The 24298-nt window shown below is 42.5% G+C and overlaps 1 protein-coding gene across 3 annotated transcripts in view; it reads right to left on the bottom strand.

The window, feature by feature from the left end:
- Positions 1 to 10047: 10047 nt before the first annotated feature.
- Positions 10048 to 24298, bottom strand: part of POU6F2 (POU class 6 homeobox 2) — a 399971-nt gene continuing 385720 nt past the window's right edge. For 2 of the 3 annotated variants that reach the window (XM_075921733.1, XM_075921734.1), the window contains exons 8-10: positions 23558 to 23726; positions 18249 to 18417; positions 10048 to 14896 (exon numbers count right to left, since the gene is read on the bottom strand). In XM_075921733.1, coding sequence (XP_075777848.1) covers positions 14392 to 14896; positions 18249 to 18417; positions 23558 to 23726 — 843 coding nt within the window. In that variant the 3' untranslated portion in view covers positions 10048 to 14391. The remainder of the gene's footprint in view (positions 14897 to 18248; positions 18418 to 23557; positions 23727 to 24298) is intronic. The other variant, XM_075921735.1, reaches the window with a different exon arrangement.

Here is a 24298-nt window from a genome sequence, read left to right on the forward strand (position 1 = left end):
GTAAAACCCCTCATTTGCTCAAGTACATTGTTATAGGTGGCCATACAAAAGTAAATTGTCTGATTCAGTGTCTCAGATTCAGCTGACAGGTGTTCAGAGATGTGGCCTGAAACAGACCTGGATTTCCTGAGGTTAATGGATACAAATCTGATATGCTGATTTTGCTCCTGAATGTGCTGTTGATCTAGAAATTTTGTGATTCAACCTGAGGTCAAACTACACTAGGCAGACAGCTGTTCTGAGTCAATATGCCAGTTCCTAAACACTTTTGAGTGTGCATGTATAGCCCAAGAGAAAAAAAAGGCTAGTTAGAAATTTAACTGTGCGCAAAAATGATTACTTGTTTGTAAAATTGTTGCAACTGCATGCACCATCCTGGTGCACTTTTTTGTATAGGATTGGGTCTTTGCTTCTAGAAAATAAATGTCACAAAATTGCAACATCTGAGTGGAATTAAAAACAACTAAATGTAAGTTGAATATTCTATAAAAATAGAGGAACACTCATCAACCATCTGAGTTTTTGAAAATATAACTTTTACCTCTCCTGCCCTCTTTTCTCCCCTTTTGACCCAAGAGCTAGACAAAGTTCAGGGCCCTGAGATGTCCATAGCTGGTAACAGAACATGATGATGGTGGCTGATATGTTCTTGGTTATTCGTAATTTAGTCTACGTCTAGACTGCAAGCCTCTTTCGAAAGAGGCTTTTTCAAAAGATACTTTTGAAAAACTCTTTTTCGAAAAAGAGCATCTAGACTATAACCGGTACTTTCAAAAAAGCAAGCCACTTTTTCGAAAGAGAGCATCCAGGAAGTCTGGATGCTCTCTTTCAAAAAAGCACAGTGTGCATTATATAGCGCCTTTTTTTGAAAGAGAACTTTCGAAAAAAGGCGTTATTCCTCGTAAAACGAGGTTTTCCGTGGTGGAAAAAACTACCGCGTTCTTTTGAATTACTTTCGAAAGAACACAGCAGCAGTCTAGATAGAGGGGAAGTTTTTTTCGAAAAAAGGCCACTTTTTGCGAAAAAACCCAGTAGTCTAGAAACACCCTAAGGGAATGTCTACACTACAGCGTTATTTAAAAATATTTTATTTCGAAATAGTTATTTCAAAATAACGCGTCTACATACAAAATGCATTTCGAGATAGCGTTTTGCTATTTCAAAATAGTGCATCCACATTAATTGGACACTGAATCACATTTAAGGCCAGCTGAAACTGGTTCCAGCAGGGTATCAGGTCAGTAGTTGTTTTGTGTGGCTACTGCCTGAGGCTATATGAGGCTTGTACTTAAAGGGAGCCCCCCCGGACAGCCGGTTCGCAGCTTTCCCTGCTTGCTTGCCTACCTTGCTGAGGGACAGCAAAGCTTTTTTCTTTCTGCTTGCTTTGGTTGCCCTCACTCGGGACACCACAGCACTCAGCACCATGGAGCCAGAGCTGCCCCTGGGCACTCTGGTGCTCATTTTGGATGTTTTGCTGCAAGCCTGGGTACAATTGCCGGAGACTGCCTGGCAGCATCTGCTGCAGCCCAACCCCCAGGCCTTCTTCCAGACCCCCTTGGGGGCCAGGGTGGAGCAGCAGCAGCAGCGCCTGGATGCCAGTGTGCCCTGCTGCATCTGGCATCTGGACACCAGCAGCGACTGGTGGGACTACATCGTCTTGGAGTGCTGGGGAGACCAACAGTGGACCCAGAACTGCAGGATGAAGGACACCTTCCTCGAGCTCTGTGAGTGGCTCGCCCCTGCTCTGCTGCGATGGGATATGCATGTGAGGCCCACCATTCCCCTCCAGAAGCGTGTGGCCATCACCCTCTGGAAGCTTTCCACGCCAGATAGCTACCGATCTGTGGCGAACCAGTTTGGCGTGGGGAGATCCACTGTCGGAGCAGTGCTCATGCAGGTATGGCAATCTCTGGCCACTGTGCCAGGAGGGGGGCGGGTGCAAGGAGGGGATGGGCTGCCCTAGGGAAAAGAGGGGGAGGTGGTGCAAGTCCCCTCCCCGGGAGGGTTTGTCTTGTCCCAGCCACACTACGGACTGCCCGCGATGGCCAGGATTGCAGGGGGGTTGCTCCTGGGGAGTGGAGGTGCCGGGGCAGTGGCAGGGAAGGAACACTCTCAGCCACCCTGGCACCCCAGTGACTCTCGGTTTTGTGTGTCCCTCTGCAGGTGGTCAAGGCCATCAATAGCATGCTGCTTCACAGAGTCATCCACCTCACTGATTTGGATGCAGTCATTGAGGGGTTTGGCGCCCTGGGCTTCCCCAACTGTGGAGGAGCAATCAACGGGATGCACAGCCCCATTCATGCCCTGGACCACCAGGCCTCCCTCTACATCAACTGGAAGGGATACTTCTCGGTCATCCTGCATACTGTGTCTGACCACCAGGGCCAGTTCATGGACATCAATGTGGGCTAGTCCAGCAAAGCACACAATGTGCGGGTGTACTACAACTCCTCCGTGTGCCAAAGGCTGCATGCCAGGACTTTCTTCCCCGACCGCCACATCAGGATTGGGGACGTGGACGTGCCTGTGTGCCTGGTGGGAGATGTGGCCTATCCCCTACAATGCTGACTGATGAAATCCTACATGGGACACCTCAACCCCTCCCAACAGGCCTTTAATGCCAAGCTCTGCAGGGCCCGCATCATGGTGGAGGGGTTGTTTGGCTGGTTGAAGGCCCATTTTAGATGCCTCCTCACCTGCCTGGACCTATCTGAGCGGAATATTCCACACATGGTGTCAGCGTGTTGTGTGCTGCATAATTTCTGTGAGAAGAAAGGGGAGGCTTTCCTGCCAGCCTGTATGGCAGAGGCTGACCACTTGGTTTGCCTCTACACTCAGCCCTCCATGGCTGCCAGCCGGGAGGCCCATCAGGGGGCTGTCCATGTCCGGGAGGCCCTGTGAGAGAGCTTCCACCCGGAGGAGGAGTGAAGTCTCCCTGGCATGCCCCACTGGGGCCTTGTGCCTTATTCCACCCTCATGTCCTTCCACTTTCCCCTCCGTTACCCCCCTTCCTGATGTAAAATAGAAACACATGCATTGCCAAAAACAAACTCTCTTTATTGACCATAACTGGGGTAAGGGGGGAATGAGGGTGGGAGAGGGGAGGGGGAAACCTGAGAGGATGGAGCTGGAAGGGGGAGGCAAGAGGAGGAAGAGGGAGGAGAAGCTCAGAGTTGGGGGTCTTGCTGGTCCACCTGTCTCCCAGCACTGCGGGTGCGGGGGACTCTGCGTCCCCAGGGGAGAGCCGGTATGGAGGGTAGGGTGGGTGGGGAGGGGGGAGGAAGAAGAGGGAGGGTGATCAGGAATGAGAGGAGGAGCGATAGCTGGGGCAGCCGCAGGGGCTGGAGCAGCAGCAGGCAGCAATCTCTGCACCAGGGTCTGCAAGTGGTCGCGGATGGCACAGCCCTGGTCAAGCTGCTCCCGCAAGCTCCCTGCCGCAGCTGCAGGTCTTCATGCACCCAGTGCTCCTGGCTGCAGACCAGCCTTTGCAGGAGCCCCAGGTGCTGTGCTGGTATTCCTCCTGGTTCCAGGTGAGCCTGCTGGCCCGGGTGTGGGAGGCTGTCCTGGGCGGGGTGGTGTGCCCATCACTCAGCGCTGCTGTGGCTGTGGAGAAACACACAAAGTGGTCAGTTCTCCCTGGGGACATGGTGGGTGAAGCCCAGCCCCCCTCTGCAAGGTGAGGACGGCAGGTCTCTGCACCATCATGTGCTGCTATCCCTGGAGTGTGAGCTGGCCCCTGTGCTGTATATAGTGTGGGTGTGGGGGGGGGGGAAGAGGAGATGTGCCCTGCCTCTGTGTAGAGGGGGCTTCTGGAGGGAGGGCATTGTGCAGTGTCCCGCTCCAGGGTCAGGAGCATGTCATGTGCCTTCATACATGCATGTGTGTGGGTAACAGGCCAGGGCCTGTGTGGCAGCCAGCCGGGGCCACATGCCCCGGGTGGCACAGCACATGCACAGATTGCTGTGTGCTCCATGGTCAGCAAGGGCCACACACGCGGTCCCTGGGTTCCCTCCCCCCCCACCCTGCATAAGGGGACAGTGATGGCACTCACATGTCGAGGCCTCCCCAGCTTTGGCTGACACTGGTGACAGGCTTGCTGGGATGGCTTGGGGGTCCTGGGTGCAGGGCACGCTCCCTCCAGGTTCCTGCGGCTCCTGACCATCTTCCTCCTCCTCCTCTGTCATGAGCAGGGCCTTCTGCCCCAGGGTCGATGACCACCTGGGGGGCACGGATCATCTGAATCCCCCAGGATGCAGTCCAGGGCATCATAATAGGGGCAGAAGTCTGTGTCAGCCCCTAGTTGGGAGCTGCCCCCTGAGACCCTGGAATAGGCCTGCCGCAGCTCCTTTATTTTCATGAGCACCTGCTCCTGGGTGCACATGTAGCCTTTGGTGGCCAGGCTGTCAGCCATCCGCCTGTAGATGGCCATGTTCCTGCATCTAGTGCGGAGATCGTGGACATTGGAGGCCTCCCCCCAAACCTCAATGAGCTCTACGATCCCCACACTAGACCAGGAAGGCACCCGCCTTTTGCAGCCCCTGGCAGGCTCTTGGGAGCTGCCAGCCTGCTCCTGTGGAGCGGTGGAGGGCTGGGTACCACTGGGTTGCTGGCTCATGCTGGGCAAGGTGCACAGACTGCTGGCTCTGGGCTGGCACGCTTGCAGCTGGCACAGGCACTGTGGCCAGAGTCTACCCTTTTAAGGGCTCCAAGGCTTGGCGGGGAGCAGAAGAGTTTTCCTGGTTGTACCCAGAGTGGCCTCCAGGGCACCCTGGGAAGGGATGGAGGCCCCATATTTCAAAATAAGCATCTACACAGCGTTTATTTTGATTTAGCTATTTCGAATTTGGCATTATTCCTCGTGGAATGAGGTTTACCAAATTCGAAATAAGGGCTCCGCTATTTCGAATTTATTTCAAAATAGCGGTTTGGCTGTGTAAACGCTAGGACAGCTATTTTGAAATAACGACTGTTATTTCAAAATAACTTTGCTGTGTAGACATACCCTTTAGTGTCTCCAAATGAAGGAAGAACCAGAACCATGGGATGACATCTTTGCTTAAAGCTCATACCTCTTTCTGCCAGCAGCCATGGCCTAGAACTTTCTCCTAGACTTCTGCCAGGGCAAACCTGTTGCTTAGCTTTCTTGCTGCCTCTGTGGCTATTTCTTGCTCACTGGTGCTGTGTTCTGTTTGCCTTCCCTCACACTTGCCCTTCCCAAAACAGTACGCAGCAAGACCCCCTTCACCCATATTTCCAAATCTCCTGAGTGGGTTCACATAACTTTTGGGTCGTATGTGGGAATTTATGCTTAGTTTGGCTTTACAGTTCTGTAAGTTGAAAGATGTGTGCTCATGCATCAGTCTCAATATGGTTTTAAATCTATCCATAACAGGTTTTAAGCCTTCTAATAAAACTTCTTTACAAACGATGAGAGCGATTAATATGAGAAGAGAGTAATAAGACAGGGACTTTTTAACTTGGAAAAGAGATGACAAAGGGGGAGGATATGCTAGAGGTCTATAAAATCATGACTGGTGTGGAAAAGAGTGAATACAGAAGAGTTATTTATTCCTTCCCATAACACAAAAATTAGGGAGTCACAAATGAAATTAATAGGTAGCAGGTTTAAAACAAACAAAAGGAAGCACTTATTCACCCAATGCATAATCAACCTGTGGAACTCCTTGCTATAGGATGTTATGAAGTCCAAGACTATAATAGGGTTAAAAAAAGAGCTAGATAAATTCATGGCGGTTAGGTCCATCAATGGCTATTAGCCAGGATAGGCAGGGATGGTGTCCTTAGTCTCTGTTTGCCAGATGGTGGGAATGGGTGACGGGATAAATCTCTTGATGGTTTCTTGTTCTGTTCATTACTCAGGAGCACCTGGCATTGACTGCTGTTGGACGACAGGATACTGGGCTAGCTGGATCTTTGGTCAGACTCTGTGTGGCTGTTCCTATGTTCTAAAAGGATGAATTATGGAACATGGAGCAGGTCTGTATTTGCTTTAGGAAAAGTATGTATGGTCCTCTGAAGAAATTCTAAGTCACAATGTTTAACTTTTTTTTTTAAAATATTAACATCTTTAGAAAGGGCAGGTTTCAGTTTTATTATGAAATTCAAGACATTTCCTTGTCATTGTCTCGTCTTCAGTTGATATATAGGGCCATGGGACTGGCTTTTGATATCACACCTCTAACCATGGTAAAAGAAAATATGTTATAAATAATACTCACTCTTCATAAACTTGACCTGCTGTGACCCTATGCTCTGTTGATACCAGATGCTTTTGTATTACAGTGCAGAGCTGGGCTAATCATTCAAAATAAATAGCTTATTCAGTTAGTTTTGTCTTTTTTCCTATTAACAAAGGACTACAGATAATGACTTTCTCAAATATAGTCTTTATTCAATATTACTCTCTGAATAATTGCAGTGAAGCTTTTTTGATTTCTCAAGATGGTGTGTATCATTTCAGGTTTTCAATCCTTGAAATATGAGCTGTTTTGCTTCGGAACATAGGGAACATTATTTAATAGGGGTGGGGAGGTGGGTGTAGTAATAATTGGCATCAGGTTGTTGGTGCAAATACCTATGATTTTTAAAATTCTGTTTCTGTGCATTAGCTGTCCTATTCATTTGAAATCTGAGGTGTCTGTGAGCAGTACTTACCAGTAAACTCATCTGCTAGAATATCCAGGAAGAATAAACACAGCAGGGATGTGAATGAAATTGAAGCAATTTTGTAAAAAAAAAAATAAAGAAATATTTGTGGTTTTTTTTTGTTTTTGCCAGTTCTTCCTTTTGTATATGATCTATTGTTTCCCCAGAAATACTCCTTCAGTTAGCTCTTTGTACCCTATGCTCAGGGCTGTGAGTTACCATCCAAACAGTGAGAAGTACTTTTTTGTACAGGAAAGTACACGTATGTAACTTTTGTGGAAGGGTATAGTCTCCCCTCAGGTTGTTTGTGTTTTAAAAATAATCTCTCTCTCTATATATAAAAAAGTTTCTCCTGCCGGGCAACAGAATGATGTCATCATGCTTTCATGCCCCCGGCCGTGAAAGCTACCAGCGAGAGGTGGGTGAGTATCGCAAACAGGGGGCTCAGCCCCTGAGAAAGCTGCCGGGGGGGGGGGGGTGGTTGGCGAGTGTAGTGAGCAGGGGGAGCAGCCCCCTAGTAAGATATGTAAAAAAGTTATCTGGTGAATGTTATACAAAGTCAAGAGAACTATGAGCATTCATCTCTGAGTGCCAAAGTCATGGCCTGATCCTGGAAAGACTTATTCATATGAATAACTTATTTATGTGTGTAGTGCCAAAACTTTGGTTTGGTAAAACATCTTTGATTTTTACGTGTGTGTGCATAAGATTCACTGGAGTGAAATCCATAACCCATACTTTGGGGTTGTTTGAAATCTAGATGTTAATTTTGTGATTTAGGCCCTGCTCATGTCAATGGTCATTGGATTGGTGCATGGAGCAGTACAGGAAGGTATCTTGGACGATGAAGTGATGGAAATGATTATTAGACACATGAAAATTTAATACCATACATGCCATAGTTGCTATCAGTCTTGTACAGGCAGTCCCTGCTACTGCTTTGATGAGATGTGTATGTCTGTGGCAGATATTGAGCCAGTTTGGTATGTTTTCTCTGAGCCACCTGGTTCTGAGTTTAAAATATGTGGGAGCTAGGGAAATGAAGAATTCTGACTACTTGGTCCTGAACCTTTCTGCACAGAGCACTGTACAATGCAACAGTAACTGATTGTGACTGAGACAGAAGGTATGTGAGTGTTTAGAGCAAAAGAAAAAACCTTAATCCTCAATTATTTTCAAGAACTTTACTATCCCATACAGGAACAATTCATTTTGAGACTACTGGCTTAACAAGCTTCTTTATGGACATTGTGAATCCCCAGATAAAAAGGTAGGCAGGTCTCCAGAGAACACTCCTTCCTGACAATTCTATTTTGCATCCTGAGCTTTCACATCATTGAAGTTAAAGTCAGCAGACGAGAACGTCTCTGCTGCAAAAAGAGGAAGTCACACATGGTCATTTCTCACACTAGCACTTTGTTTTTTCATATCTAGTGCTAGAATGTGACTAGTTCCAATATGGCGGTGGAGGAATAGAGTGTGTATAGATTCTCCCTCCCTTACATGGCCACCTGGTCTTACCTCTGGGTGCTGGGGCAGGAAATGCAGAAGATGCATGCCAGCTATTCCCACCATGAAGCTAAACTGCAGGGAGGGGCAGGAGCATAGGCAACATCTATGCATTGTCAAGAGCAAGTGTTACAAATGTCTCTCCTCCTTGCCTCTCTACAAAGTGCAGAGCTTTAGGAGGAATTGTGTCTCTGGGACTCTTTGCCTCCCGGGTCTCTGCATAGGGCTACTACAGCTATAATCAAGCACCTAGGAATTTGTCTTTCAGTGAAAACTGACTCAAGTTTTTGGCAGCCATTTCAGAGGTTTCTACTGATCCTGGTTTGGGTGATTATTTAATGTTGATGAGAGTGTGTGAGGAAATATCCTTTATTGGACCAACTTTTGTTGGTGCCAGAGACAACCTTTTGAGCTGTACACAGTTCATATCCTGAATATGATAAGGTACTCTAAGCATCACAGCTAAATGCAAGGTGGACCAGATGGTTTAGCATATATTCTAAGGGACCATTGAAAGTAGAGTGGCCCATTAACACTTCTGCAGTCATAGGGCAAAAGGAAGGGGTTAGTGCAGGAATGGGCAATAAACAGCCCGCAGGTCAGATGCTGTTTGCCAGGCTTAGCCCTTGGCGGGCCACCAGACATTTTATTTACCCGTGTGTCTACACGTATGGCTGCCTGTAGCATCCGTTGGTTGCAGATTGCTGTTCCCAGCCAATAGGAGTTTCAGGAAGTGGTGGCCCAGCCCATGCCACTTCCCCAGCTCCCATTGGCCAGGAATGGTGAACGGTGACCAATAGGAGCTGAGAGAGGCCCATACTTGTGAATGCTCAGGTAAATAAAGTGTCTGGCTGCCTGGCAAAGGCTGATCCCAGCAAATAGCAGGACTCATAGATTCATAGACTTTAAGCAGAAGGGACCATTATGATCATCTAGACTGACCCGCTGCACAGTGCAGGCCACAGAATCTCACCCACCCCTCTTAGGGTACGTCTAGACTATATGCCTCTGTCGCCAGAGGCATGTAGATTAGGCTACCAGACATAGTAAAATGAAATTTAAATGTTTGTTTAAATTTCATTTAAATTTACATGGCTGCCGCGCTGAGCCGACAAACAGCTGTTTGTCGGCTCAGCGTGATAGTCTGGACGCGCGGGTGGTGACATCAAAGGTATTTGTCGACCACCCAGGTAAACCTCATCCCAGGAGGCTTACCTGGGTGGTTGACAAATACCTTTGATGTCGACACCCGCGCGTCCAGACTATCGCGCTGAGCTGACAAACAGCTGATCAGCTGTTTGTCGGCTCAGCGCGGCAGCCATGTAAATTTAAATGAAGCGGCGATTATTTAAATCGCCGCTTCATTTTACTATGTCTGGTAGCCTAATCTACATGCCACTGGTGACAGAGGCATGTAGTCTAGACGTACCCTTAGAATAAATCTCTCACCTATGTCTCAGATATTGAAGCCTTCAAATACTTTGAAGGCCCCAAGATGCAAAGAATCCTCCAGCTGTGATCTGTGCCCCATGCTACAGAGGAAGGCGAAAAACTTCTGGAATGACTATGATATACTTTAGACATTATATCTACCCAACACCCACTTCTACCTTTATACATAAATTAATAAAATATTGCTAATGCTAACTTAGATGCCCACTCAAGATGTGAATATTTTTACATGTGCAGAAACATGCTGCAGGTAAAGGTGTATCCAATGGCCGTGATTGCATTTTTTTTTCAAGCATTTAACAATTTTTGTATCGAACAATGTGAAATTACATGAGCTCTGATCATGTGCATAATGCATGAGTTTTTAGACAAACACGATACAAGCTTATTTTTCATGTCAAACAATTCTTTATTTTTTATGGTACAAATTAAAAGTGACAGATCTGAAGCTGTTAAGAAATACACAAAGTGCAGCTTTACTGACCATACAGATATTGCTCTAGATTAAGTACAGTTTTTGTCAGTTTTTTTAAAATGTTAAGCAACCTGTGCAGATAAATCAGCTTTGGTTTCAAAGTCAGAGCAGTAAGGAGCTTTTAAATATCCAGTTTGGCTTCTTGGTCACAAGTCCACCAAATCAACTCCTTTTAAAATTATTTTTTTAACAACATAATACAGTCCATTTCGTACTGCCATCTTTCCTGCTGCATGCGCCATGCATGGAAAAGCAGATCTCTTTGCAGTGCTTCATAAGTGACCCTGGTGACCATTCTGTAGATTATAGCACATAGGACAAAAAAAGAAATAGTAATATCACTTCTTTTAACAATAAATAAACTAATGTGCCCCACATAATCTCAAGTTGGAAACAAGCAAACCACATGACAAAAAGCTCATTACAAAATGTTATCCAAACAGATTTTACAGTCAAACATTGACATGGAAATCAATTTCCTCTCTTATTTTATTTCTTATTTGAATGTTGGTCATTAACTGGGTACAAGTAGAGTGCTGAGGTAAAACACTGATGAACAGTTTTATTTCTGTATTTCTTTTTTTTAAATAGTAACAGTTTAGTATTGCGAGATTGTCAGCAACATTTAGCCATATCTATACAATGTGCATATACCTACATACATTGAGCTTTGGTCCAGCATTGAGAAGACGAGCAAAGGCATTTTACATATTTCTTTTTGGTTATAGCTTGAGTTCTTTGATACGCCTCTACTTGTTCCTTCCTAGCTCCTTTTTGCTTTCTTGTTCTCTCTTTCTCTTTGTTTTCTTTTTTTTCAGTTATAACATAAAGAAACCAGAACCTTTTGAATGCAGTTGATTTTTTTAAACTGTTCAAAGTAGTTTTTAGTGAAAAACATAAAAAGACAAAAACAGAACAAAAATTTAACTTGTGATTCATTAGCCAAATAATATTTTTTGAAAAAAATTCTCTTTTAAACCAATGCAAAACTGATATACAATCATACATTGCTGGAGAGTCTCTTTTTTTCATTTGTGGGTAGCAGCCTTCCTTTTTGTCATACAGAAACTTAAAAGGTATTCAAATGTTATTGATATATGAAATTTGTGTACAAATGGAAATGTAGCTTGTAACAAAATAAAACAATATGTATGGCCCCAAAAAGTTTTATGACACACACATAATTTATCTTCCTAAGAATCTGTTCAGGCACCATATATGCCTTATAGCAAAAATCTGTTCATTAAAAAAATTAATACAAGAAGCATTACAACACTTTATAAATAATTTACAAAACATAATACAAAATTAGAAAGCTGTAAAAAAACCACTGCACATGAATGATTTTAAGACTGTGGGATGAGCTTCATTTTTTTAAATTCCAAGCTGGCAATTTATATTTATTTTACATTTTCACTGTCCTACTTATATCCTTCCAGTTCTTTGGAACAGACCAGAACTTATATAACCACTGCCAGCATGTTTTTAAACACTTAGAATCCGTTATATGATATTTGGTTAACTTTCCCTCTCAGGGAACATTTTTCTTTGAAGAATTTAGAGCAATTCCTGCGAGATATGAACTCTAGTTTTTAGACAGAGCAAGGATGACAATTTTGTGTTGATTTTGTGTGTGCGTGTGCGTGGAGTTTCAGAGGCGGTGGAATGTGTGATCACGTTGCTGGTATTAATGATTGGATAAGCTGCAGCCCAATTAATAGCATACCGAAGAGACAGGCATCCGCTTCCAAACACTGTCTATTTTTCATAGTGTTCCTGCTGGTTGCTAGGTTGTCTCCTGATCACTGTATAAATTCAGTTGTAGCAACAAGTATACATACCACAACTTTATCTTAATTAGTTAACTAGCTATATAGGTGTGCTGGGGGAAGAGAAAAGAAGAAGAAAAAAAGAAGACGATGACCCGGAGGGGCAGATGTTACTATGAAGTTATTTCGCTCATCACTTCAGATACACAGCGTGAGTTGGGGATTTTTATTTTCTATTTCCCCTTACAAAAGTTACCTGCACATATTAGTAGGATTTTATTTTTCACAGATATTTACATTTCAACAGCAGGAAAAGTGACTATCATAATCATTTCCTCCTGCAGAAAAAAAAGAACAACAAAAAATATCCTTATACACCCTGCTGTAGTTTAAAGCCTAAAAAGTATTCACTAAAAGGAGCCTAGTTTGGGACATTTAATTCACACCACTCTTCACCTTTGAGCAGCTCAGATCTGGATGCAAGGCCAAATCTGAAAGGTGGTCTCTGGAGCCTTAAAATTCCATAGGCCCCGCAGAGATTTTTTTCATACTCCAGGGTGAATTCCATTAATAAAAATAAAGAGACTGAGATCCAAAGCCCACTGAAGTCGATGGGAGCATCTGTATTGCTTTCAATGGGTTTTGGATCAGACCCTGAGTTCTTGAAAAAAATAATGCTGCAGGTGTAATGTGAAGGTTCCAGAGTTTTGGGACCTGATTCAGTTCCTACCCAGACTCATAAAAATCCAAACCAACTCTGCTGAAATCAGTGAGTTAACTGGGATTTATAGCAGTATAATGGAGAGCAGCATTGTGCTCTACAGTTATACATTAGACTGAAACCAATTCCCGGATGTGAACCTTCAGGAAGCCCAGATCAGGACGTGGCCTCTATTTTTACAGTAGTCCAACCCACAACCCTGGTTTAGAATGCCAAGGAGGTTTGGATCTACATATGAGCTTTGCAGGTTTGATCCAATGAACTTAAAGTTTTAGAAGTTTAGTCCAAGTCCTTCAGGAAATGAAGCCATGGTGTGAGATAAGTTGCCTTTAATTTTTTTTTTCAAATGAAAAATGTCACAAGTGACTCCCTCCTTCCCTATTCCCAAAGGATATTCAATGCATTGTTCCCAAATCCTGATTGTTTAGGTTTTTTAGCCTGCCATGGCAGTGCACATCCACACATACTTGAAGAGTAGCAGTTGACAGGGCAACCGTCAGTGCTAGGAGAAAAAAAAAAGGCAAAAAGGATAAAAGTAGTAAAACAGTCCACAAAGGTGTAATGATCAAACTTTCCTCATTACTTGTTGGCCTGTCCATTTGTTTGTTTTCATCAGACTCTCACGAAACTTCTTTGGCTAGCAGACTTTGGAGAGAAATTGCTTCACACAGAACTGTAACATAGATGCAGTATGAAACCAAGTGTGCAGTTCCTATTACAAAATTATTTTGGTAACCTCTCCAGGTTCATGGCCAAAGGACAGAGAAATCAGGAGCCATGCTGTTGACAGTGAACACAACGCTGAGCATGTGTGCTACACTGACAGTTCCTCAGACATAATTCTAATCCTTCTTTGTCCTCCTATTGCATTTCAACATAATCTATATTAAAGTGTTTAGGTTTCACTTTTCTTTAAAAATCTTTTAACATCATTGGGATAAACCGGGGAAGGCAGGAAAAGTGTTAGACAAATCAAAACAGAAATCAATACTTTACACTTTCAGGGGAAAAATACTGAACCCCACAATACACAATAAAAATGTCATTTTGGCACACAAACATTTGGAGATTGCAAACTGTGTAGATAATAAAAAGATGTGTGTGTGTGTGTATGTGTGTGTGCGTATGTGTGTTTGTGAGCACTACGGAATGGCTTTAACATCTGTTATATCCATCTGCAAGGAATGTGACAAAGGGTGGGAAATTAATCATTCTTTTTTCCTCTTTGTAAAGTACAAATGTAAAAACTCATAACACAATTTTACGCTTGTAAAAGAGTAGTAGTAACAATCTAGTTTGCAATGCCATGTTTCTGACTTTGGTTAATAGTTTTCATAGTGAATCAGCACTTGATACCTGAAAGGCTACAATCACTCCTCCAGGTGGCAGGCTTGTATTCTCTTTTAAACAGATAAAAGTTTTTTTTTCTTTTTTTTCTTTTTCCTTAAAACATATTCACATTTTCATAATACACAGAAAAAAGTAAGCAGTTATTTGGTTTGCTTTAAGTCCATTTAAAAAACTGGCTTTTTTTTGGATGGGTGGGGGTAGCTAATTCTACAACACACACACACTAAGTGCTGTGTATTTTATTTGTTTTTGTTTGGTGGTTTTTTGATTTTTTTGTTTTTTTTTGTTTTTATATAGGAAAACCCACGGACATTTATAAATTGTTCTGTCCATCTTGTCGTTTTCTCAGTCTTTTACTTACAAGGGTGACGAATAGGCATTTTCACAGAGTCCAAATGGTTAATTTTTTATTTGTGTGTTTCCTTTTTTTTTCCTTTTTCTTTTTCTTTTTAGGAGTTTTCTTCCAGAGAGTCTGTTAAAGGCTCCATAGGGACTGCTGTCGCAGGCTCATGCTGTTTTAAACGTTTAATTGTGTTCTTCAGTGCTTGCCTCTTATTGCAGAACCAAACTCTAACTACTTCCCGGTCATAGTTCAGTTTCTCTGCAATCTCTGTCATTTCCTGCCCAGAGGGATGAGTGTTCTTCTCAAAGTGGGCATTCAAGATCTCAAGAGCTTGTGGCGTGAATGAGGTACGCCTCTTGCGCTTTTTGGATGGTTCACTTCCGATAAACTCAGTCAGGTTCTGCATACCTGCTCGATGGCGGGCCTCAGCCTCAGCCATCCACCGCTCAAGCACCGGCTTTATCTTCTGGGCACTTTTAGGAGTGATGTCCAGCTTTTCAAACCTGGCAGGATACAAAAGGCCAGGGTTCAGTTTGGCTGTCAGACTGCTAGCTATAGTGTTCTCTTGGGCTTCCTGTGGTAGGAAAAAGTGGCTTCTCAGGATGGTGTGTCTGAGGGAAAATTGAGAAAGAAGAGTCTTACACTGATGCTCTGCCAGGGTGGGACTTCCTGCCTGCCTGACTAATTGACTGGCAGAGGTAATGTACAATGGATTATGAAAGCCATCATATATCTAGGTATATATAGAGAGATACTTAGAAGCAAACACAAAATGAGCACTGTAACACAATACCAAGAATTCAGTATGCTACACAAAACAGGCAATGAGTTCAGTTATCATAGTTCAATATTTTTCATGATTGTCAAACACCTGAAGGATAAACCCAATTACAGGAAATGATATCAAACTGATTCATACCCTCTCTTAATCATAATTAATTATCTTGTTTATTCTTCTATCCCATATTGTTCAAATGCCTCTGCTTTAGTAATACAAAGCAGTAGCGGCTGCTAGCCTCTGAATTTCAGGCTTCTTTTCTCTTTATTTTAAGCAATTTTCACTGTATGCAAGTTAACACTATGCCTCTTCTCTGGGTAGGAAAAAACCTCCCATAGCTACGGTAGTGTTCGGCTCAAGCAGCTGGACACATTGTAATTATCTTGAATGCCCCCACAACGTGCTAAAAGAGACTCATGCCTTTCAGATGAAACCCAGCATAATAGTGCACTAATATGCTCTGGCACCAAGCTGGGTTTATTGTGGGATATCTGCAAACTGTGCTGGAATGATATCATTTCCTGTAAATGAGATCTGCTATCTATCGTTTTGCCATCAAAAGTCCTTTGCTAGATTTCAGATCAGGTTTTACAAATATTGCCAGATATCTGGAGAAACACCACACAGAGCTTTCATTCTTTCTGAAACAACCACAAGAACTAAGATCACATTTTACGTCTTCATTGTCAGTCCTCATGACTTTGATTTATCATTTTGTCTACTTTACATTGAAAATTCTTAAGCAAATTCTGAAACATCATTCATTTGTATTTTCCCCATCCCCCATTTCCACCCTGGATATTAAAATATTTGATCCTGTCGAAAAGCAGCATTACTGGACTATCCAGTCCTCATGGTATGGAAGTGCCACTGCTCTTGGTAATGAGAAGATGCTTTAGAGAAGAGGTAGACTGAATCCATGCCTTTATGCCTCAGAACCCAGCGTCTGGAAGCAGCATTCTTAAGCTACTGGTACAGCATCAAATACAGAGAATTCTGGATGCCCCAAGTGGCAAGCTTAGAAAACATCCCCGGAGCAAATACAATATCTCACACACAAACAACTGAGGGAAATAACCAATGCTCCAGAAAATTTATAATTGCTGCTTATGTTCCTGTAGCAGTACTGACTGCCACGTTTCCTTCTCTTGCTGCCCAGTGATAGTTTAATTGTGTAATTTAGTTTTATAACACTGTCACAGGCTAGGAAAGTGACAATATTGATATGTATTTTATTTTATTTTAGTTTAGTTTTGCATGAAAAAGTGGAATATTGTATTGCATGCCCTGCAAATGGCACCAAGGTGTTCCAATAAGGCCAGTGAGTTGGAAATGCAACTTGCTTATTTTTTCCCCATGAAGTTTGTCTACCGGCTGCTTTGTTATCATTAATGGAAAGACAGAACTTGGCATTTTTGAGGAAGGGGTAACTGCTCTCCAGGAAGTGGCCTGCCTTTGTGCTTAACAAGAAGTGCACAGTCATTACAGATTATTTCATCCCTATGGGGTGTCTCAAAAAGTGGAGAGGAAGAGGTAAAAATTTTAACTTGTAAGCATTTGGGTTCAGATTCTGAACCTGTTACTCAGATTCAGTAGTGATTTGCTCCTCAAATACTCCCACTGATTTCAATGGGGCTAATGAGGGGAGGGAGAAAATAATGTCCGGGATCCCCACTTCTCCCTTACTTATTTATCTACTTCTAACTAAATCATAGCTGTGTTATTTATTACAATCATTTACCAGGAAATCTTTTTTTCTTTTAATTCAAAGCATCCCAACCATGTTCCTGGGATCTGCATGTTAAATGCAGGGATATAGGATGGGGGAAGGGGGGAAACAAGAGGAAAATAAACCACACATAAGCGAAGCAAAGCTCAATATATAAACTTAAAGCGTGGTATATTTAAAAGTAATCGATAGCTACTACAAACTGGCAGCTGCTAAAAACACTTCCTGGTTTAGGTGTTCCTTTCCAATTGACTGGAAAGAAGAAATAAAATTAATATTTGGGAACAGGCAGCAATAGCATTCATATCATTGGTGTTGCTTGTTAGTGTTGATGCTTCAGTACACGTTGTTTGGTATAACAATATACAAGTCTTGAAACAAATTTCCCAGCAGTAGTATCCTTGTATAGACTGAATAAAGGTTATTTTCTACAGGGAGGTATCTTATAAGAAAAAACAGTAGGGGAGACCATAGAAGTGAGAGGATCCTATGGAGCTTTTTGTATTTAACAACAATCAATGGGTTTTATGGAAAATCATTGAGCAAAATGTGAGCTGCAAGCTCAGTACCCCATACTGATGTTATTTATAACCTTAGTCTTAAACTGCAGGAAAAGTACACTTCCGTTCTATGGGGAATACATTAAAAGTATAAAGAGCAGATAAAAAGACAGAGCATTTCATGGATCACCAAGAACAAAATCCACTTAAATGAGCTTAGAGTTGGTTTCTTGGCTTTCACTGATGGAGGAGGACTATACGGCATTGCCCAAGAGGAAAAAGCTGTTACCTAAGTGTGTTTGTTACCTCATGCATAAACATGGGATTAGTGTAACATACATACATGTATACATGGCATTTGCTTTTGCTTACTTAACTTTAACTCCATCAAGACTGCATCATATTTTTCCTTAATAAAGTAGATTCATTCTCAGTTTATGGACTTTTTTTTAATACTCAGATGATAAAAAGATTAGCGCTAGAAAGTTGGCAAGATACCATGTAGTTAATTTTTTCTCCCTTCTGTGTTGCCTAGGTAAATCATCATTAACATCCTGTATGTGAAGTGCAAACCACAATAATACAGGCTTTAACTTAGCAGGGATGCAGCCATGAAATATCTGTTCAGTAACCCTATCTGTAGAAAATGGCACAGTATGAAGAGGGTCAGCTGGTGTTTATACAGCATCAGCAGGGTCTCCAGCTCTACTCCTGAATTAAGTCTTAATGCCGGGAACATATTTATTGTTTCGTGCTTGTTGTTAAAAAAAAGGAAAAGACCAAAGCTGCTTTAAAGGCACTCCGTAAGTACAGTTTATCTGCCAGATACCAACATTATTAGCCAGTCAAAGTAAGCAATCTGTTCTAAGGACACATGGTTTAAATACTCACGTACGCCAGAATAACAAATAGTTACAAACAAAGAGGCGAATAGAGCTTATTATGTAACTTGTTACCTGCAGATGGCAGACTGGCTATAGGCTGGCCCTTCTGTGGCACTTAGAGCTTGGCCAACTTGAGTCTGTGTCAGACCAAGAGACAGGCGCCGGATTTTAAACGCTTTGGCGAATTCTCGGATTTCCTCCAAATTCACACCGTCCACCTCGCCAGTGGCTGTTTGAGGATCTGTTGAAATATTTTTTTAAAAAATTGTGTAAATTTGTCACACTACCTAAGAGTTCTTCCAGAGTACTGGAATTTCTTTGGAAGTACAAAGTGGGTTTTTTCCCTAACAGAGAGAGATTGGTGCTGTCAGGAATTACAAAACATTCTTAATTATTTTCTTTACTAAAATGCTAGCAAGTTTGTGGACCAAGGTATTTACAGTCCATTTCAAGGCAGTGGGGAAGGTTTTCAAAGGTACCAGATAGAAGTTAGGAGCCTACATTGTAGTCAATGGGATTTAGATGCTTCACTACCATTTGTGCCTTTGAAACTCTCCAGTTTCAAAAAATAACGCTCACCGTCTTCTCTGATTATTTTTGTTTCATGGAAGGGGCTGATTCTTTTTTCCCTTTGGGAATTAAAATGTGCACAACTAATGAAAGTGGGCTCAGTCTTCAATTTGAAACTAAGGCTGCTCTGCGTTAGCTGGAACAAATACAAACAAACAAACAAACCAAAACACCTCCTCCCCGCCCAAACAACTCCGGTCCAAACATTTGTGTTTGAAACACCTTTATTTTATAATCAGTTCTTAAAACGTGTCTTTGTGGGAAATGCCCTTTCAGGGTTTTACAGTCCGCAAGCCATCAGGCTGCCAACCAAGCAGCAGAATATTTGCCACTTCAGCCATCGGGTTTTAGATGTTAGTGCTGCACAATATTCTAGTTTTACATTAGACCCTCAGAAGATAATGCTCATGAAGCTGTGAGAATAAATTTGTCTTTTTTCTCCATGGCAATTTACTGACACAGAAGCCTTTGTCCCTGAAAGGGCACATAATAAAGGACGTCTACCATAAGAAGGCTCCTTCGGTGCTGGATAACTCGGTCAATTTAGGACTTATCAAGGGAAATGACACAACAGCTGGAGAAGGAAACTTCCCTCCCCCCCTCAAGCTACTGATCCCCGGCTAAATGAAAGTATTCACCAAGCCGGAGACAGCATGGGACTGGGATGGTGGAAGATTTCAAAGTCTTGTTCAATCCTGCGTGTAGTGAAGCCATTCTCCCAGCGAGACATCTCTATTGTTCTTCACCTCATTCCTGAGACTTCTTAGGTGAAAAGTTTTCAGCACAATAACCCATCAATTTCTGTAAATACAAGTAGTTGTCCGAGGTCTGTGCTAGACTACATTAGTGTGCTGAACTTCATATTATAGTGGCTCCTGCTAGTTCTGCTATAGTTAAAGACTTGTCAGCATTACAGTAATAAAGCTTTCATTTGCTAGGGGTTTATAACCTGATACAAACATTCTCTTAGGATTGAAATTGCCTCTAAAAAAGTCTTGTAGCCCAATAAGAGAAAAAGAGAGAGAGATTTTAGTATATAAATTTAGCCTACATCGATTAGAATGTTGAAAAATATAATAAAAACCTCTATGGTTTTTATCAGAAACAATGCCATTTCTCTCTCTATAGTTGCAAAACAGGTTGTATTTTAAATATGAAATTGCACAGGTTTATATCCCATACTGTGCGCTATTGTATATGTGTGTGTGTGTATGCGCATTGGGCACTCAACCAACTCCTGTTGAAGTCAGTGGAGGGTTGAATTTGTTCTGAACATAAGATAAATTAGGACCTACATATATTTCATGAATGTATGTGCATATGCATACCCCCGCATTTGTGTGTATATGCAAATTGTATATTGTCAGTTAGTGTGTGTAAATATAACCAAGATCATTCAGGTTTATGAAGCACAATTGTTCATACAAAGTAACTGTTAGCTCATAAATAAAATATTTTTACTTACTCTACCCACATGATTTACACACCACATTGGCTATAAGGGGGCGAAGGGGATTTTCGAAGATACAGGTGGGAGTTGGGAGCCTAACAGTGCTTTTCAAAATCTTTTCAGAAATGTATATAACCCCACTGACACAATATCTTGTAAAGAGTCCCTCGAGTGAGACAAAGGATACAAGGCATTACATTGTTGGTCTCACCCATTTCTTTCCTCTAAGAATCTGAATCTATAATCTATAAATCTATAATGGCTCAGGCCCATCTATGCTATTGCCTGGTTAGATTAGCATCTTTCTTCCTAAATCTGCAATTTCCCTCCTCTATTAATTCAAATTTCTCATTCAATAGTGCAAAAAAGGTTGTTGATTTTTAAATCCAGTTTACAACATGGAATAGCTAGTACAGTGCTAATGTGGAAAAAGGGAGATGCCTCCCTTATGGAACTGTCATGGTGAATAGTGTCAGTGTTTAGATTAAAGCTCTACCATGGCTGTATAGCTACCAGGTTCTGATGATGGGAGAAGGACCCATTTGGGATCCCTACAGGGACACACAGAACTGTTCCACTTGAGGAGACAGAGAGGATGCCACATGGAATTTCCTCTTTGGTGCTGAGGATATTAATAGGGGAAAAGGAGAAAGAATCTGGTGTGAAACCAGGGGATTCCAAAGCTCCTACAGATTCCTTCCTGTTCTTCTGCTTTGGAGAGCTCCTCCTTCTGCAGTGATGTCTCAGTGTTAGCTCTTCAGGGATTAAGTAAGACCTGGGTGCACTCTGCTTTCTCCTGCAGAGTGCAAATCTGTTCCAATCTGTGCAGTAATGGACAAGACACAGAGCCAAGCAAACTACAGAGTTTCAGGGAAACTAGAACTCTTGGTGTGAGGAACACCAGCAAGGGGGAAGCTGCGGAACATGATTTTATCACTCTGGGGGACAGAAGAGAGGGTAGCTGGCAAGGTGACAACAGAAAGTAAATACAATAGGGAGAGGCAGAACAAGACAGTGCTATTGGGAAACAGGCAGGTGCAAAGGAGAGAGGGAAAAGGAAGAGAGCAATAGCTTTGTTTATCTGTGAGAAATGCTCAGATACTATAGTATAGTATAGCGATGGGTGACAATATAAAAACTTTGATAGATAAAAGAGGGAATGGGATTCAGGGAAAGATAGGTCCCATAGTGTGAGGAAAAAGGAGGGATATGGTATCAATAGAGCTATGTGGTGAGAAAGATCAAGAAATGGAGGGAAAGTGGTTAGGGAACTGGAAGAGGAAGTAGGAGAAAAATATGGCCCTTAAACATGTTTTCTTTTGTGGTAAGTGAGAAAGAAAGAAAGAAAGAAAGAAAGAAAGAAAGAAAGAAAGAAAGAAAGAAAGAAAGAAAGAAAGAAAGAAAGAAAGAGAAAATAGGTGAAGTGAATTATCTCACAGAAGAGTACACACACAGAATAAGAGAAAAGGGATGATAAGTGCAGTGTACAGGAAAAGGGACAACATGGAAAATTTATTTCACTGGAAGCTATGTAGGGCCAGATTCTGTCATCCTTACGCATGGTGAGCAACACATTAGTCCAGTAGTTCCATGGATTTCAGTCGGGCTACCTGTGGAGCACGTTATTACTCAGTGTGACTAAGAATGGCAGAATCTTGATTAGATTACTATTTAGATGTCACTCCTAAGTAACTTGCCACTTTTACTTATAAATGGACATGAGTGCCTGGATAGTTGCAGTATTACCTGAATTTCTCTATTCTCACTAGTTATATCTGAAATAAATACTGCAAAACCCTATTGAGGTAAAATTATATATGGCTGAGCTGTAGCTCCAGGCTAGACAGAGCTTTTAGAAAATGGATATGTTACTGTCTCAGGAGCAGCACAGTGACCAAATTGTTATTTAAAGAACCACAATTCCTCCCTTGCACCTCACATGAGGTACTAATTTACTGCTTGCCGGTTGGCACAGCAAGGGACTGATCCCACTGAAGTCCATGTGAGCCTTTCAATTGACTTCAGTGGGTCCTAAATTATTAAGCTGGGTGTATTATCTCAGCTGTTCTGGCCAATGCATGGGTAGGGATGGAGTTTTTTCCTTGCCTACTCTCCATTCATTTGCCCAAAGAGGAGTGCAATTGGGCATACAATGCCTTCAACACCTTGGGTCCAGGGTCTAGGCAGCTGATGTGGGGAGTAAAGGGAAGTCTTACTGTCCTGTTACTCCCCCGTTCACACACAAAGTAGTCAGTTCACACACTTAGTCAACACATAAATTAATCTTTAGTTATCTAAGTCCACCAGCAAGTTTTAAAGGTGTTACATATTTTGTATATTTTTTGCATTTTTTCCTAATGTTGTCCCTTTGAAGCTGTTGGAGGAAAACATATATCTTACTTTAAGCAATCCCAGAAACCAACAGGCAGCCAGTACATACCCTGGAGCACCGCTGTCATGTTCCTGGAACGAAACACTATTTAATAAGCAGGCTGACTGCTTGATAATGGCCACCACCACAGGCTTCAAAGGAAGGAGCATAAACCCCACAGTAGGCAGAAGTTGAGATGTCTGTCCTCCCCACCCTAAGGGTGTGTCTAGACTACATGCCTCCTTCGACGGAGGCATGTAGATTAGCCAGATCGGAAGAGGGAAATGAAGCCGCGATTAAAATAATCGCGGCTTCATTTAAATTTAAATGGCTGCCCCGATCTGCCGATCAGCTGTTTGTCGGCAGATCGGGGCAGTCTGGACGCGATGCGCCGACAAAGAAGCCTTTCTTGATCGACACAGGTAAACCTGGTTTCACGAGGCTTACCTGTGCCGATGAAGAAAGGCTTCTTTGTCGGCGCGTCGCGTCCAGACTGCCCCGATCTGCTGACAAACAGCTGATCGGCAGATCGGGGCAGCCATTTAAATTTAAATGAAGCCGTGATTATTTTAATCGCGGCTTCATTTCCCTCTTCCGATCTGGCTAATCTACATGCCTCCGTCGAAGGAGGCATGTAGTCTAGACACACCCTAAGTGTTATCCTGATTTCAGATACAGACTAGCATAATAGGAACTACCTTTTGGTTTTCAGAATGAGGATAAACTACCACTTTGTTCACTACTCAAATAATCACTTAAGGGCGTCCACAGTTTTATGACAGTTTTCAGTGATGTTTTGGTCTTCTTATGGAATGTTTATGTCCTACTCCTTAAATAACAGCACTGAGCATTTCTTCTTGGCAAAGCTTACTCCAGTTGGCAGCATTCAATCAGTTATATGAATAAAGAGGGAAGGTAGCTAAGGAAGCTAAGCAAGGATGGAAACAAAAATGAAAGGGGAAGTAGAGAGAGCCAGGGAGCAATACTTACTGCTGACTAACTGGCCAACACTCAAAGCTGAAGAGGAGGAGGATGAGGAGGAAGAAGAAGAAGGCTGACGCACTGGACTTTGAGACATAGACGCTTGACTGTGAGCCAAATGCAGAAGGTTTGATTGTGAGGCTCCTTGTCCCACTTGCGTCTGGGAGGGCTGATGGAGCTACATGTTAAAACGTAAAAATAAAAATTTAGAAAATGGACTAGTAGTCAGAAACGTTCAACGTACCACATGATCCTTCTACTCCCCAAACACAGTTGATGCTGAAGGAGCATATAAATACCATGTGCAAAGTTTAGATGATAAAGGGTTGACAGGGGAGCCTGAGCTGTGTCAAACCGTCACCCTTCCAGTTTTGTTTATTGAGATAATTTCTCTACACCTACTACTAAACACTTGACAGGTTCTTTATATATTTTCTTTATTGAAATGAGTATCAGTGAGGCTCCTGCTATGTCCAGCCGGACTCTGATTTTATATGTATAAGCCCACAAACTGATCCCCAAAGACAAGGCCTAACTCCCTATGCAAGTCAATGTGGTTTCATGAAGATGGAAGAGTCCTTTCATGGGACCATGGGTGCTAGCATGAAAAGAATAGTCCACCCTATGACAGTAGCCAAGGATACAAAATGATTTGTAATGCCTTTTTATTCCTCACTCCAAAAAAACCTGTTCTTTCTTGGCAGCATACTGTGAAACTTCTCATATATGGCTACTTGCATTTCATATACA

This window comes from Pelodiscus sinensis, chromosome 2 (assembly GCF_049634645.1).
Source record: "Pelodiscus sinensis isolate JC-2024 chromosome 2, ASM4963464v1, whole genome shotgun sequence".
Lineage (NCBI taxonomy): Eukaryota > Metazoa > Chordata > Testudines > Trionychidae > Pelodiscus > Pelodiscus sinensis.